The sequence below is a fragment of the Phaenicophaeus curvirostris genome, chromosome 14 (assembly GCF_032191515.1).
Source record: "Phaenicophaeus curvirostris isolate KB17595 chromosome 14, BPBGC_Pcur_1.0, whole genome shotgun sequence".
NCBI classification, from domain to species: domain Eukaryota; kingdom Metazoa; phylum Chordata; class Aves; order Cuculiformes; family Cuculidae; genus Phaenicophaeus; species Phaenicophaeus curvirostris.
In genome coordinates, this window is record NC_091405.1 from 7,304,431 (window position 1) to 7,321,235 (window position 16,805).

At 52.7% G+C, this 16,805-nt stretch overlaps 2 protein-coding genes across 2 annotated transcripts in view; one reads left to right on the forward strand and one right to left on the reverse strand.

Moving 5' to 3' along the window:
- The window catches only part of DPEP1 (dipeptidase 1), a 237,257-nt gene that overhangs the window by 191,605 nt on the left and 28,847 nt on the right, over nt 1-16,805 (reverse strand). The window lies entirely within an intron of this gene.
- The window catches only part of ANKRD11 (ankyrin repeat domain containing 11), a 155,222-nt gene that overhangs the window by 122,012 nt on the left and 16,405 nt on the right, over nt 1-16,805 (forward strand). Inside the window, 2 exon segments of the mRNA XM_069868647.1 lie at nt 1,835-1,973; nt 16,332-16,502. Coding sequence (XP_069724748.1) covers nt 1,835-1,973; nt 16,332-16,502 — 310 coding nt within the window.

Here is a 16,805-nt window from a genome sequence, read left to right on the forward strand (position 1 = left end):
AGGAGCAATGTACACAGTGACGCCACGGTCTTGTGACTGCTGGCACTGCAGCCACCTGCCAGGGCACTGACTCTGATGCAGACAGCATGACTGGGCTTCTCTAAACATGGGAATTGCTGTTAGATTTGCTTGTCTGAGTTTCCAGTGATGGTCTTACATGATTTACTGTATTGAGATTCTTTTATTTAATCTAACTTTCTATCTAGAGCTTAGGGTCTAGGTTTTGCTAGGTTATTGAAATCAGATCTGTCACCAAGCTGCTCATTTTGGCCTTGTTTTGACAGCAGTGGCACAGTGTTCAACCCAGAAGCGCTTGCTTAAAATAATACTGTGTCTCAAATACAAAAAACACAAGTGCATGACCTCAGTCTGTGTGTATTCTCAGCATACTGAGCTCCTGAAGTCTGAGTTATCTACCAGCTCTTGCTGCTGCTGCGAAAAACCTTGCCTGGTTCAGTACTCGGTAACTTTCTCTTGCTTGGGATGTTTCTTCGAAATGTTTTTCCTGCTGCTTGTATGGAGCAGTTCCCAGCATCACTGTGTCTTAAAATCCAAACCAACCCCAATAAATGAGCCCAGTCCAAGGCAGGCACGGTTCTGCTGCCCTGAGCTTGCAGTGAGTGCTCAGCCAGCATCTGCCTGGCTTTCCACGCTTTTGGGCAGTATTGGTAGGTTTGTTCCTGAGATCGCTTCTCCTCTTAAAGTCCCAGTAAGGGAAAGGAACGGCTTAAATGTTCAGCAGCCGGGAATGCCTTGGCTGGGGTTTGCACATAGCTGGGACTTAAAGATGATCAACTCCAAAACACCGTCCTTGAGGGAGAGCGAGTTTTGCTGGGTCTGGTGCTGCTGGAGCTGCTGTGTTTCTGCTGTTGGACCTTTTGCCTGGTGATGGGGACAATAGCGGGAGCACAGGCAGAGCTGGGAGCAGATCGAGCTTGCTTGTGCTCTCGGAGGGAGAGTGCTGCCTGTGGAATAGGGGCAGAGCTGTGCTGGCCGTGCTGCTACAAATGTGGAACAGGCTGCCAAGGGAGAGTGTGCAATCTCCTTCTTTGGAGATACTCAAACCTACCTGGACACGTTCTGTGCAGCTGCTGGAGGTGACCCTGCTTTAGCAGAGGGGTTGGACTGGATGAGTTCCAGGGGCCCTTTCCAGCTCCCACCACTCTGGAATTCAGTGAATCATTTCGCTGACTGTGCAGCACAAACCCTCTCAGCGCGTTTGGCTGCGGCGCTGATCCTGTTAGTGGTCAGTAATGTTTGCAGACTTACCGGATGATGGAATATTCTCCACAATAACGTTATCACCTAAGCTCTAATAGTAATGCTGTGTGCTTAATGCTGGAAATAAATAGCACAGGCCCTGAGGAGAGGCCCTCAGCTCTCCATGTGGAACCCAGGGCTCTAACACTGTGTTTTGTTTCCCATGGACACACTGTGTCCCACTTCTGCCTGGGATCAGGAAACCCATCCCAAAAAGAGGTGGTTGTGCTTGGAAATGCTTGGGTTCCCCCCCCAGAGCCTGCCTTCCCCCTGGCTTGGCAGCCAGGCACGTCCCCAGCGGCGCACAAGGCATTGGCTCCAGGTTTCATGTGAATTGGTTGCAGGTTTTACAATGCACAGCAGCTTCCTTTGTCCTCAGTCTTTTCTGATGATGTTTTGGTGTTTTAGCTTGGGGAAGGCTCCTTCCTACAAGGTGCTAAACCCTGAGGCTGGCTCCCCACAGCAGAAAGGAGCGGGCAAGTGCTCGGTGAGGCCAGTGCGGGACGTTGCTGTCTTGGTTAGGTGCATGTTGGCTGGGGAAGGCTTTTCTTAATACAGTCTCTTCTTCTTCTAGGATAAAGATAAAGTTTCTCTAACCAAGACTCCGAAGTTGGACCGGAGCGATGGTGGCAAAGAGGTGAAAGAGCGAGCGACCAAACGCAAGTTGCCTTTCACTGTTGGAACAAATGGAGATCAAAAAGACTCGGATACAGGTACCGAAATGACATATTGCACCTTTGAAATGCGAGTGTCGGGGTGGTGAGAGGCAAGCAATCCATACTGACACGTTCTATCTGTTTTCCTGTATTTTAAACTGAAGGAAGAGCATGTGGACAGGAGGATAATTGCTGTGGTACGCACATGCTCACCTTGAGCCGTGTGGATTAAGGCCCTTGTATTCTCAGTAATGTATTTAACTGCACCAAGAGATGGGTCTGTGTGGAGGCACCCTTTCTGTTGGCTGAGGGCTGTTCTCCATTTTTAACCAGTCCAGTTCATGAACTGCAAGCCAAGAAGCGCTGCTGGGCCTGCTAGTAAGAACCTGGAAAATCAGAGAAGAATGCTGCGTACTCTTTGAAAGAAACACAACAAGCGTTAGAAAAATGAGCTTGAGTGCGTCTACATAAAGTTAACCTGATACAGGTGTGTGTCTTTGTGAACACAGACGTGCACCTCTCTAGACATGTTTTGTTGTTTTGGGCCTTTAAACCTTCAGCACATCACTGGCTTAAAGCTGAGCGGTTGGTTCCAGTTGTCTGCAGGGTCGTTTTCAAACACATGTGGAACTGTCTGGAGGCCACACTGATGGGCTGGAGGCAATGTGACCATCTGGGCCTGTTTGGGTGTTTAGGTTGGCCCTTTGGGGCTGGTGCGGGTGGTCCTCAGCACCATAAGGACGTGAAGGTGACTTGTTTGCTCCTGTTCTCGAGACTGCCAAGGTTTCTGCTGTGGTTGCTGTGTGATGGAGCAGCCCGTCCTCAGTACACGCCTGGTTTCTGGGAATCTGTGCTGCTGTGGGTACTTCAGGCTGGCTGTGTCGTGGCTGGGCAGGTCACATCTTGTGGTGGAAGAGCTGCCGGTACATGTGGCTCTTGCCTGCAGTGGCTCCATGTAGCCATGTGTAAGGTGAATGGGATGTTTGATTTGTAAGCAGTGAGGAAGAGCTATCTCAAAGCTTTGACACAGAGAAAATAATGCTCTTTGTTTACCAAGGGCTTAAATGTGACAGAGGTTTGTGTGGGTCCTTCCTGTCTGTTCTAGGAAATCTGCACTTGGAAATAGTTCTGGTCAGGAAAAGATCATAAATTGTGCAGAGAGATGGACTAAAAGTTGGGAATATGCTTTCAAGTGGTAAAAAAAGATGTATTTGCTGTGCTCTCCGGTGAACATGTGAGATGATCTGATGAGTGACTTGGTGCTCAGCCTATGTGAGCTGCCAACCGGTCTCCTCTGGTTCAGAAGTTGAGAGGGGAGATTTTAAAAGGTCACAGGTGGCGCCTGGGTCATGCAGCCCCTTCAGGTGAGGACACGTGGTGGCTTGTCTGGGGCTGGCCTGGCATTTCCATGGGTTTCTGTCTGCCAAATTGTGATATTCTCAGTCATTGAACTCCCTGTCCGGAGAGAAAGTTTCAAACCATTAATGCATGTCATTAAAGGACAACTCGTACTGATGGCCGTGTGCGGGGATGAAGTGTTGGGCTTGGGTTGCGGCTTGCGGATGGCGAAGGGGTCACTGAGTGGGTAACTTGGGGTCTGCAGCTATGGGAGAAGGAGTGGGGATACAGCCTGACACAGGTGATCCTCCTTCACCCTCCAAACAGGCAGAGCAGGGAATGCTTTGTCATGGTTTGTGGTTCTTACTAGAAGACACCTTAAGACTCCCTTAAGGGGGAGGGTGGCTGGGGCCAGGCAGAGCTGATCAGCCAGAGCCATAGCTGCTGCTTTTGGTCAAGGGTGTTCCTGCTGTGTTCAGTACTTGGTTGAGAATTTAAACCCGAACTCTCTTAAGGACTGTCTGACCCTTGTGACAGCTAACGTGTCACCAAAAGGCTCCACCGTCTCACTTTCCATGTTCCCCAGCAGCAGTTACTGGCTTCTCAGAGGGCTTGGGTCTCTCTCTGGCTGTAGAGATGTTCCAAATGTTCCTGCTGGCTGCATTGAGAAGGAAACCAAATTTAAATGAGAGCAGCAAGGTTGGGAGAGCGGAGTACTGCTGGGGGGAGGGTGGCTGCCACCAGCCTATGCACAGCCAGGCAGGGGCTGGGGCTGCTGCAGGGTGCAGAGGATCAGCAGCACAGCCCTGGAGACGGCCCTGCCCATCAGCTCCTGCCTTACCCCACTGCTTTCAGCAGGCGTGTGGCTCTCCGTCTTCAGACGTGTCTTTCCCTTCCTCTTCAGAGCTCACTCATCCTTCTTGGGGAAGCGGGTGTGCAAGCGGCAGGGCTGAGCCAAGGAGCAGCAGCAGCCCAGATCCCTGCCTGCACGCAGGACATCTGGAGACCGGGAAGTGGTCATTGCACTCAAAGATGCATTTGAAGACAAACCAGGCTTGACAAACACTGAAAAGGTGTAGGCGAGTCTCTAGCAACCTATTTGGTCGAGACTGAAGAGAGGAAGTGACTCAGCCGCTGGGGAGGAGATAGCAGCAGGGAGCTGCAGATAAACGCGCAGAGGCAGGCTGATAGCTAGCAGGAGCCTGTTTCTCTTCTCTGAGATCTTTCACTCCAGGAATCAGATGCTTGAGATGGGAGAAGATTTACTGGCACCTTGCTCCCCTCTTGCACCGCCACCTCATTGCAACCATGGAGCGTTTCAGGCCCTCCCGTTCCTTGGCCGGGCTCGAGGCTGGCTTTTGTTCAGCAGGTAGAGCTGTGTTTGTAGGTGCTCAGAAGTTGCCCACGTTGTATGGGGAGGGAGGGATGCCCTTGCACGTGTAATCAGCGTGGCATTCGTCTGATGACAGCGTGACCAGCAGGCTGCTGGAGGACAGGCTTTTGTCTCAGTCAAAGAGGTTGTGGTGCAGCCACCCCAAAGCCCCACTGCCTCCCCACCACCTGGGCAGAAACACCACCGGCCCCCATCCCTAGAGGAGGAGGTGGCTGCTTTTTCTTGTTCTGTTCCTAAACTCTGATTTCAGCTCTTGTGAGAAGCGGGATTGCAACATCAGCATTCGCTGTGCCAGCTGGGGAGTTGAACTTGGATAATTTATATAACACAGTTGTGTTTCCTGGGCTGCTGTGCACAGGCTGTTGTGTGTGCTTGAGGGGAATTTTGCTAGGGTATTCCACAGCCATGTGGAATTTAGCTGTAAGGATGTGAGAACTTGGAGTTAGGAGAGCTCTCTTTTTGCCTGTAGAGGGATTTTTTCCCCCTTGTTTAAATGCTTGAACCATAGCATGAATCCTTGTCCAGATTTATTGCAGTGGCTTATTCTCCTTAGCACAGCATCATTGCCTTTTTTCTCCCGAATAGCTCTGCCTCAACTTTGATGCCCGCACGCTGTACGGGGTACAGGGAGGCATCTGTGATGGGTTTGTCTTGCTGTTGAAGGACACTGAAGCCCACCCTGCCTGAGTGTTTGGCAGCAGCCAGGGTGCTGTAGCGCCAGTTGCCTGTCGGAGCCTTCCTGTCTCTGCAAGATATGGTGCAAGCGGAGGCTGCTTGGTGCACGAATGGCACCGTCCTCTTGATGGTGGGTTGCAAACATTAGCCTACATCTCTCAGGTGCTTATAGGCGCCTTTTCCAGGTGCACTCAGGTTTTCCCAGAGCAGATGTGAGTCTGGGGGCAGAGCTCTGCCCCTGTCCCTCGCTCATTCCAGAGTGGGGCAGCTGACATCTTCCTTCGACCCTGCTCATAGAGCCTGCTTCTCGAGTTCGCTTAGGATTGTATGTTGCTGGCAGAGTGCTGATGTGTTCAGAAGGCGAGCAAGGAAGCTATTTCATTCTTGATCTGGTTTTCTTTGCAGCCCCCGCCTCCAGCGCAGCGTGCCTTTCCTGCACCCTGATCCTGAGTGAGCGCTGCCACTCGGGGTTAGTTCCCGTTGGGAGACGGCCTCGGTGTGGGCTGCAGGAGGTGCTGCTGGCCAGCACTGTTTTAAAGTGTGTGGTTTGGGTACAGAAGGTTCAGTGCTAAATCTTTTAAAATTATCTCCTTCAAAATGGTTTCTAGAGCAACGATTCTGGCTCTCGGACTTTAAGAGAAAAAAAATCGAGTAAAGCTGTGAGCTTCCAGACTGTGCATGTTACAAATCCAGCTCTGTGGGAGCAGCATCTCTCTGCCTGAGACTTCTCCGCCTTCTTTCTCCTCTTGCTCGTGCAGCATCTCCCCACATCCGCAGACGTTGCAGAGAGCCTACGTGCTGCCTGGCAGCTGCCGAACAAGTAAAGCCAGCTTTTTTCCCAGCAATTTCAGCAGCTTGTGAGGCTCCACGTTTGTGTGCTGCGCTGGAAGGAGGTTTGGCATTTAAAATAAGAACTATTAGAAGATAGTAATATATAAAAAAGCGTGCGGAGGACTGTCCTGCTGGGAGAAGGGGACAGTCCTGCTGGGAAGCCACCTGCAGGGAGGTGGCAGGAGAGGTGGCTCGGGCAGCTGGCGCAGAGCGGGGCGCAGCGATGCTCCTGCGGTGCTGAGCCCGGCTGAGTCATGGGCTGACTCAACGGCACCAGACTGCCTGCGCCCGGCCAGGCGCTCCCGCCTCCCGCCCAGCCTGCGGAGCTAACGGGTTCCTTACTGCTCTGTGCTGTGCATACTGGATCAGGTACTGCTGCTCGAAGGTCAGCTGGGAAACGCGCAGTCCGCAGGGCAAATTTCATTATATCCCCTCGTAGTGTGAGCAGCTCCTCTAGCTTGATGTCAGGCTGTCACTTGAGTCCCATGGCTCGTGGTAGAGCTCTGGTTTCCAGGACTTTAGTCATCATCAGGGAGAGTTAGGACTTAATACAAATCTCTGAGCACTGTGAGTTCATTCTGAGCTCTTCCTGGGAGTTGGAGAGGCCTTAAGCAAGGCTGGTTGAACCTGTGGGTCCGCAGCGGTGCTGGATGCCCCTGGGTGCAGAAGACCTGTCTCCTCTGATGGAGAAGTGAGGACTAAAGAATATACTGGATTTTATTTTGCCTTGCAGGGATGCTGCTGTTTTTTCATGCCTCCAGCCCCTTGACTTCCAGTGCCACTCCTTGGGCTTGTGTGAAATGTTGAGGATGGGTTTTTTGTGTGTTTGATGGCAAAGTCATTGCATGTCGGAGAGAAAGCTCAGTTATCCAGATCGTGTCCAGACCCTGCCATGGCTAAATAAAACCCAGGCTTAAATAAACCTGTTCTGAAGCCCAGAGGCACTGCAGCCATCCTGTGCTCTTGCCCGCTGCCGTAGGCATGGAGAGCTGCACTAGCTGGGGTGCTCAGCCCTCGCCTCAGCAGCTTTAGTCCACAGCCAAACGCCTCCCCCAATGCTAGAGAAACCCTATTTTTGAAGTATTTTGTCAGACACTTCCATGTCTTTGGCAGCTCTCGAGCAGAGCGCATTGCAAACCTTAGTGCTCCCTACAGCCTCCCCGAGGAGGGGGCAAGGGGAGCTGGCGATGGAGCAGGGGTTTGCATTCATCTGAAGGTGCTGCAGGAGGGGGTTTTCAGTGGACTATATGCCGTTTAGACCTGCTGGGTTGTAACCTGCAAGCTGCAGCCCTCAGGTCCATCAGTGATGGAGAGCTGCCTCCTCTTCCATCAGCTTGGCAGTGACTCTCCTGGCAGCTCTGCCTGCGACCCGAGCGTTGCTGCTTCCAGTCTCCAGCTGGGGTGGGAGGGGTGATGGCGTGTGGTTGAGTAGCGTTGTGGCTTCGGGTCATGGGATTTCTCAGCATCGCCTGATATTTTTGTTGTTGTTGTTGTTGCTGCAGTTGTTTGAGTTGGACCAAGCGTCAAGGCAGGCTGGGCCACGTCAATGCTGTGCATACCGGGGCCAGTGGAGGTGAGGGACCTGATGTGGTGCTGGACATGGAGCAGGAGGAGGCTCCTGTTCCAGAGATGGAGAAGAGCAGCTTCCTGTGCCAACAGAAATAACAATGGCATCACCTGGATCTGTTGTGGTCTGCTGGCTTTTGGTGGTCATCCTAACTCGAGGTGGCTGGACTCTGTGGATGGGGAGGAAAACCAGAAAACATGGCCTGAGATCCCAGCAGGCCCCATAGGTGAAATGTGAAAGTCCTTAAGCTGCTTTTGTCTCTTGCTTTGAAAAGAGAAACAAAAGCAATACTATGCTTTTAAGTTCTTGAATAATAAAGTAGGTGTAAGCTGGGAGTTAGAAGCTGGTGGAACCACTCAGTGTCCCCAACTCCATGCCCCCTGTCACTACCCCTCCTGGCTGCCCATCGCCCTGGCGTTTGGAGGGGGTGTTAGTGCCGGTCAGGCTGTGGGCTGGTACTGTGGGGCTGGGGCCGTGTCCATCCCTCTAGCTCCCCTCTGACTTGGAATGTCTGGCAGCTTCCTTGCCCCTGCCTGAGGTTTCTTCCTGACCAGGTTTCTGAGGTTTTGTGTGCAATCCCCATGATATGTTTGTTTAGCAAGCAGCTGTACCTACGGAGCTGAAGGTGCCATGGGTGCCCCTGCCCCTCTGCAGAACACCTGAGCCCCACCTTGGCACAGGAGGGCCTGGCTTTTGGGGAAGAGGTGAGAAACAAAACTCCACCAGCCCTCTGAGCTGAGCTGTGCACACCAACCGTTCCTTGGCTCTCGGGGGGCTGTCTGGGAGCCCAGGGTTGAGCCCAGGGACTCGTAGCCAGCCAGGGAGGTGCTGCTGGTGGACTGGGGTTACTGTGAGTGTGGTCAGCAGGAGCTGGCCTCAGAGCTCAGAGAATGCTTGATGAATCAGATGACCTAACCCATCGTCCCCTCCGGGAGCCGGCTGCTGGGTTGCCTAATGCCTGCGAGTGTTTTGAGCGACATTGCATGGGAACGGGCTCGTGAGTCACAAGTTGCGAGGCTGGCAAGGGAATCCGTGAGAAGTGAATTGCTGGCTTGTTAAAAAATGCATCTGCGTACGAAACAGTTATTTGTGCGTGCTTTCTGTTGCTGGCTTCGGTCTGATGTGTGCAGCTGGGAGACTCTAATGGGCTGCGCTGCGCTGGGTCTTTCTTTGATTGTATAATTTCAGTCCTTTTACTAAAATAGTCAAGAAACTGTTCTCACCTAGCAACCAGGGAGAGAGTGAATGTCAGAGCTTCTCCGTTTCTAGCTGGGCTCCATAATGCCGGTACAGTGTGGATGGATTGGCAAACACCAGCCTTCAGATCACCCTTAGAAACTCCCTGTGTGCATCAGCCATCTGGGAAGTGCTGTGCGGAAAAGCAGGTCGTTTTATGATGGGAGCTGCCATAAATCTCCCTTCTGCCCCCCGCATCACCTCCTTAACATGCAGAGTGAGAGGTTGCAGTGTGCTGTGTCTCTGTGAACCAAAAAATCTATCAATGATGGCTTTTTCCTTAATGCAAGAGCTTTTATCAGTGCTGTCTGCAGAGTGTCCTGCCCCCAGCTCCCGGGAGGAGAGGGCTGGCCAGGCAGCTATGCGGAGCCTTCCTTCCCGTCCACTCTCCTCTGCGTCTTTCTGTTTCATGAGAAATAAAAGGTCTGGACCTGAAAATTGGTTCTGCCTCAGAATTATGCATGTTTAACATGGAGACTGTTGTTCTGGTAGAAGCCTCTTGGTTCCTCTTGGAGCAGTTTGTTAGCCAGTGGCCATTCTGGTGAGAGGATACATTTACATGGTTCTGGACAATTGAGGTGTCTGTCTTACAAGCCTGGGGACAACACCTGTGTTTGGGTGGCAGGCTGTCACTCAGCGTTAAACCTCTCTAGCTGAACTGATGCTTTTATAAATACAGCAACCACTGGGATCAGTGCTGGCAGATCTCTTGTCCCCAGCGAGCAGGGAGGACTGTGGGCTTGGCATAACCTGGCATTATAGATAGGCTTGTTCCTTCCTGCCGGTACCTCTGCTCCTCTCCTGACTGTTAAAAGCAACTTCTCCGCCATTCTTTCAGCTACACAGATGGAAGCTGAACCTCCTCTATGCTTCAGATTAGGGAACAGCTCAGTGCTGTACAAGAGAGGCTCAGGATGTCTTCCTTACCATTTTACTGTAGCAGACCCCGCTCCAGCTTTTCCTCTCATTTTCTTCCTCAGTTTCCTTTCTGGCACCCACTTTCATTTGGCTGGTCAGGCAGACATCATCTCCTGTCTCTGTCCCTTAGCCCATTTGTATTGCAGGCTCTGCAGCGCATCCATGAACCTGTGAAGCGTGCCTCCTCCCTGCAGTGGCCTCAGGTGCAGCTCTCCAGCCCGAGCACCGTGTTCTCTGCTCTGTGGTGGTCTCCATGCAGTCATGCCAGCCCCGCATGTCCTTCTCACTGCGGTCTTCTCAGCCTTGCATTCTCCTGGCTTCTGTCCTGCTCTCTTGCTGCCCTCTCTTGTTTCTCTGCCCATGCCGTTGTGCTGCTCCTGATTTCATGCTGTGCTGCGCCTAACCTGCTGCTGCCATCCTCCTCGTGCCCCTGCAGCACTGCCCACCTCGCAGCCTTCCCCTCAGCACCATCCTGTGTGCTTGTCCCTAAATTCTGGGGACCCTGAGATATGATTGCATCATGCTGCTGTAAACCTTAAGTCTTCTTCATTGGTCCAGGTCTGTAGACGCCCTGCGAGTCTGTGTAAGCATCCACACTCTAGGGCTCTGGGCTGCCGGTGCTCAGGTCAAACCTGCTTTTCCCCTGGTTTGAGCTGACATGCTCCAAAAGATTTTATGTCCTACAACTTCTGCAGTGAGAATGAGTCACTCTTACGCATACTAGGCTGGGGTTGGGGAAAGCAGAGGCTTGTGCGATCTCTTGGGGGTGCAATGCAGTCTCTATTGCTGTCTGTGCCGTTCTAATTTATTCTTATTGATCTCCTGTTTGTGTGCTTGCTCAGCAAATAAACTGTTGAAAATCCCGACTCATCGGCGAGCCGACAGTTTCTCCATGCAGTGCTGAGATGTTCAGCGTGAGCTGCTTATTTGGCAATGGTATTTTTCCTCAGGGTACCACCTTATATGCATGTGTTGTCATGTCGGAGCAGCTTAAACAGATGCTTTTTGCATTACAGGGTGCATTTGCGGAGAGCGAGGAGCTGTGCTGCTCAGCCACATCTCTTGGTTGGAGCTCCCATCCCCATAGCCTGCCAGCATCTCACAGTGCGTGTTCGAGAAATCTCTGAAAGAGCTTTCCATCGCTGCCCTTTTCTCTTTCCTTCCCTACCTCTCTCCTCTCTCCCGTTTTGGCTCAAGCTGGCCATTCAACCTTTGTGGTGCCCCCAGCAGCACCAAATGCTTCTGTGTGAAGCAGTGCCTGCTCTGGGACCTCTGTGGAGACATCGATGGGCTTCCAGCAGCCCTGGATTTGTGCTCCCCATGGCAGCAGCATGAGCATCGCATGACCTGGAGTCTAATTTGGGCATGAGAACCACCTGCGGGCTAATGCTCAACCCTCTTTGTCCTGGGAACCTGCATTTCACGAGCTTCTCGGGTTTAGTGTGATGAAAGGAAGGCAAAGCAGTTCCCCAGCTGTGCTCAGCAGCTCAGCTCAGACCCTGCTTTCCCCTTTAAGCTTGCGCACGGGGTTCCTGCTAGCGTCAGTGTGAGGGAAGAGCCGAGCAGGATCCCCAAATTAAACCACAGCAGCGCCAGGCTGAAGCTTTGCTCTGGAGGTTTGCAGAAAAGGCTGAAGCAAGCAGCAGAGAAGCTGCTTTAAAAATAGCTGACTGGAGGTGTGGCTCGTGCCTTGGCAGCAGGCGCACAGCGCATCGCTGGGGTCTTCCTTCCCGCTGGGATCAGTGTGCACAGTCCAGCCACCATCTCTGGTGATCAGCAGTGAGATAACCGTGATACAGGGGCTCCTTCCCTGTGTGCCCCCTTGTACCTCTGGGGTTTGTGTTTCCATGCAGGGACTGATGTGCGTACAGCTTTGCTGAAGGGGTTTTAATGTAAAATAACCTTTATTCCTGTTTGCTAAGGTATTTACCCACTGTGATCATTTCTCTTACTTTGCTCTGTGTTGCCACAAGGTTCTACAGAGCAGCTTTTAATCAGAGGAGGAGCCGCAGCCTGCAGGAGCAGTGACACCTGAAACCATTGAGCAGAGATCTTTGTGCAGACGCCCCTTGTAAATCTGCAGAAAATCAGATTCTGAGTCAAGTCTTCCAGACTGAAACAGAATGTGTTTGCAGCTCAGTTAGCCTGGGACTGGCCAGGGCCAGGGAAGCCACCTCCGAGCCTTCCCACTGCTTCAGTGAGGCTGAGCAGGACCCTGCTGGGTGCTTCTGCTGAGGCTGAGGATTGGAAGCGGAGCTGCTGGCGGCATGGCATGTGTCCGCTGGGAGCAATTCCTTCTCCATCCTTCCCACTCCCTTTTCAGACCCTTTTAGAGTCCTGCTGCCCAGGGAGCCTGGGAATGCCATGCTGTCCACACTGGGTGCCGGCCACAGCCCAGCCCTGCCCTGCTCCTTATGCAACCGGCGCAGGGAGCGCAGCCGGCGACCTACTTCCCCCTGAACACGTAAAGAAGTCGGATTAACCTCTGCGCTGCGGCAGCCAAGCATCTAATAGTGAAGGGGGGATAGTAGTTCATTTCTCTGCTGCCTTCTACTGGGGAGGCTTTGGGGGAACGGGTGAGCGAGGCCCCAGCACTAGAGGGAGAAATCCCTTTGCTGCCAGGCAGGAGGAGGCACCGGGGAGCCAAGTGTTGTGATCACAGAGTTCGTGAGCAGGGCTGGATGAGATCTTCCAGTGCCAGGGACCTGTGCAGTGCTGGGCGATGCCACCTTCCCACAGGGAAGCACGCACGAGCCCCAGTGCTCGGCTACCTCCACCACAGCGAGCGAGAGCACAGCAGTCACTTTCCAATTTATTTCTGGCTGGTTGATCACATGCCTTTTACTGTTAAATGTTCATGGAGGGGGAAATTTTTGCAACTGCAGAATTAATAGGAGTTTAGGGGGTCTCGGTTGAACTTGGTAATCAATTTTTGCAAATCACAGGCTCATGCTGACAACCTGCAGCAGCCGAGTAATGTTAATGAAAATGTTCCCGTTCTAATTGTGATTCCCTCTGCACGTACGCACAGAAAGGCCCTCTGCTACGCGCAACCCTTGTGCATCACTTGGACTTCAAAGACACTGCCTGATGGCGCTGGCCGAGGTGTGACCCCCTCGAGCATCTTTGTGCCCTGCTTTGTGGCACAGCTGGATGCAGCCAGGAGCTGCCTGCTGAGCCAAGGCGTGCAGAGAAGCCAGGTCTGGCATAATGGGATTTAACAAGCCTGCTTTGAACAGCAGCTCCGGAGCCTAACGAGGAGCAGAAAGGTGCTGCGTGTGCAGATCGGGTGTCCCTGTGCTCGGGGTGGGACGCGCTGCTCAGTGGCGAGCTCCTGAACTGCCCAGGCTGAATTGTTTTCTTACCCTAAGCACATTGAGTTTAATTTTATTTTAAGCCATTAAACTATCCACTTCCCTGTGATCTGGTTTTATCTTCTAGCTCTGTTATGGCTCCCAGGGTGACTGAAATGTGGCTTTGGAGAACAAGACCGGGATTCTCCTTCTGTGCAGAGACGTGTTTCCAGGGCTTGTATTTGAAGAGGGGTGACCCTTGCTGTCTGGTCCAGGGGCTGAGTTTGCACCCACCCACTGGCAGTTTCTCCTGACCTGCTGGACTTTGCGCGGAGGCAAAGCAGGCTCTGTCCTGCGGGTGGCCATGTGCCAGTGACCCACATTGGATTTGACAAATACGACTGGTTGAGGAGAGCTTGGTTAGAGATTGCAGGTTTTGCCTTTCACACGGGTGGTGGTGGTGGCGGTAGGGAAGGGACTGGATGCAGCTGGTCCCTTAAGTCTGCTAAGCTCGCATCTATGTGTCCCATCACAAATCCTCTTGGACCCCTGTGTCTTCCCACACACTGTTGACTCCGCGTTTCAAGACGCTGAAGCTGGGGACTGGGCAGACACTGTGGTTACTTGGTGGGGTTTCCCCTCTTTGGCTGCTGGTTAGCGTTGTTCAAGAGTGTTATCAGATGCTCACTTGTTTGCAAACCTCCTTGTTTCATCCCTGTCATGCTTTCTGGGATTCTCAAAATACCTTCAGCAAAATAATAAGCACATTTAGAGTCAACTGTTTGAGTAGAATTGCCTTGATAAATAACCCCTTCGATGCCTCCATGGTGTCTGGCAGCATCCTGGTGAGAACCTACCTATGGGCTGGTAGCTGCGTGAGTCAGAACTCCTTTTCATTAAGAAGATTTTTACTTTGTGCTTCAAATATCTGCTCTCTTGAACAGCCCATGTAGTCAGTTTGAGAGCAGAGCTTCTGTTTACATGGGAGGTTTTGAACAGCTCGCCTGTGTGTGGTGGTTTCATTACATCAGGGATGCGGTGAGGTGTTTTGCTGCTCAGGTTTCTCAAGCAGCATCACACTGGCCTTGATTCGCTCAACATTTGAGCTCGCAATGAGGGCCAGGAGCCGTTCACCTCTTCGATAATTCCTGTAGGTGTGGCAGCGAAGAATATTGCTACTGGCTCTCTGTGTGCAGCCGATTTGTAGCTGGTTATAAACAACCCGCACCAGTGCTTAGAAGTAGATGTGAGCAAAGTTGGATTTTCCACTCGCGTGCACCGCGTCTCCCTTATGCTTCCGTGTAGGTTTAGGATAGTTGCCAGTTAGGAGGGATGCAGCTTGGCTGCTGGCAAGGAATTATAGTGCTGCTCTGCAGATGCATCTTCTCTCTCTCTTGCTTGGCTGGCTCCACAAAGGGAAACTTAATTTTTGTTTCCTGAACTGGCACCTTGAAATTTTGTTCACTGCATGCATCCCTGCAGTGGGACTGCAGGATGTGGATCTGTTAAAGTGGGTCCAGAGGAGGTCGTGAAGGTGATGCAAGGGGTGGAGCACCTTCTATCCAAGGACAGGCTGAGAGAGTTGGGGTTGGTTCAGCCTCGAGAAGAGAAGGCACAGGGGAGACCTTAGAGCAACTGCCTGTACTGAAAGGGGCTACAGGAAAGCTGGGGAGGGGCTCTTGATCTTGGGGAGTGCAGGGATAGGATGAGGGGGAATGGTTTTCAGCTGAAAGAGGGGAGATTGAGATGAGATCTTGGGGAGAAATGTTTACCTGTGAGAGTGGGGAGGCCCTGGCCCCAGTTGACCAGAGAAGTGGCAGCTGCCCCATCCCTGGAGGTGTTCAAGGCCAGGTTGGATGGCGCTTTAAGCCCCTGATCCAGTGGGATGTGTCCCTGTCCATGGCAGGGGATGGAACTGGATGGGCTTTGGGGTCCCTTCCAACCCAAACAAGTCTATGATTCTATGACTCCAACCTGGCTGTGGCTCTGCAGACCCACTGGAAAGCACGCAGCAGGTTTTGTGCTTCCACCGGACAGCATCAGCGAGCAAGGAAACCAGAAGGACAGAGGATGGGCTACTAACTCTACTGGCATGTGAAAAGAAACAATATTTGTATAAAGAAAACTGGAAAAATGCTTAAGAAAAGCCATTGTTGGGCTTCTCCCAGAGGTTAGATGTGAGTCTGGGCATAGCTGGGCAGCAGGGAGGGAGGCGGCGAGTTGCACAATGCTCGGTGGGGTCCAGTTCGCACCAGCTGCTGTGTGGGCTGCTGGGAGCAAGGCTGGAGGGGCAGGGAGAGGCTGGGGTTTTGTGTCATTCTTGCCACATGGCTTGCCAGCAGCAAATACTGGCTTTAGAGGCAGCTGCACTCAGTCCCTCAGCAGGAGCTGCCTTTGTAGCTGGATAATTTAGGAGACCAAGTGTCGGGCTGGGGTTTGGGGGATGACAGGCAAGGCACAGGCATTTCTTCCTCCCCTCTAGTTTGTTTGGGGGTTTTTAGAGGGATGCAGGAGTGGATGTGGCTAAGCAGTCGTTGGCTTGACTGCAGGTGGGTGCTCTATGCCAGGCTGGAAGCAGCCACTCTGAGAGGAGAGCACCAGCCCGTATCCTCTGAGCACCATCCTGGCAGGGGCTTGGTTGGTGCTGATGGTTGGGCTACAGAGCCCATTTGGTGATGACGAGGGGGTGAGATGGCAACCATTCTGAGCTGTCAGCCTGTATCTTGTTAGCACTCTTTGTTGATGCTTTTAGATGCCTCCAGTTCAGTCCATGCTGTGGTGGTGTAAGGCTGTGTACGCTCCTCGAAGCACCATGGCATGAAATGGAGGCTCCTAGAAGCAAGATGGAAGGTACAGTACTGGCAGTGGCCCCACGAAGTACCGGCTCCCTTCCTCTTGTGCTGCTCTTTGATGGGAGGGGGACAACTGGTAGGAGCCTGTGCTCAGAGAGCTGTTGGTGGGCAGCAGGAGCGGTGTGTGTCCTGGCTGTGACCGCAGTGGCGTGAGCCCAGGTTTCTGCCCCAGGTACCGACGTTCCCACCGCAGGAATGCTTCCTTTGCTGCAGGCTTTCCAGTTTGTAAGATATGGAAACAGAGAGCTGTTAACACAGTTTTCATTTCCAGTGACGCTCACGTTTGTGTTCCTGTGTTTCCTTGCACCACAGAAAAGCAAGGTCCAGAGCGGAAGAGGATTAAAAAGGAGCCTGCCACCAGAAAGCCTGGCTTGCTCTTTGGAATGGGCCTTTCGGGGATCCGGGCAGGCTACCCGCTCTCTGAGCGCCAGCAGGTCGCTCTCCTTATGCAGATGACAGCAGAAGAGTCTGCAAACAGCCCAGGTGAGATCCAGGGGGTGGTTTTGCTCAGAGGTATGTGGGTGGAGGGGTGTGAGCTTGCAGCAAGAGGCTTACAAACACCTGGGCTCAGAGTGGCCAGGCGGTTCAGGTGGCTTCTCACCTGCAGCAGAGGTGAGCTCTGCCACCCGCGGCATGATATGAGGGGCTGGTGTGCTGTGCATGGAATCTCCCTGCAGGTGCGATGCTGGAGAGGGGCAGTGGGACACCCGTTGCCGCAAGGCTCTGTGGTGACACCAGGCATGGGCTGCAGCTGCCCTTCCTTCTTCCAGTATAAATCAAAAGCAG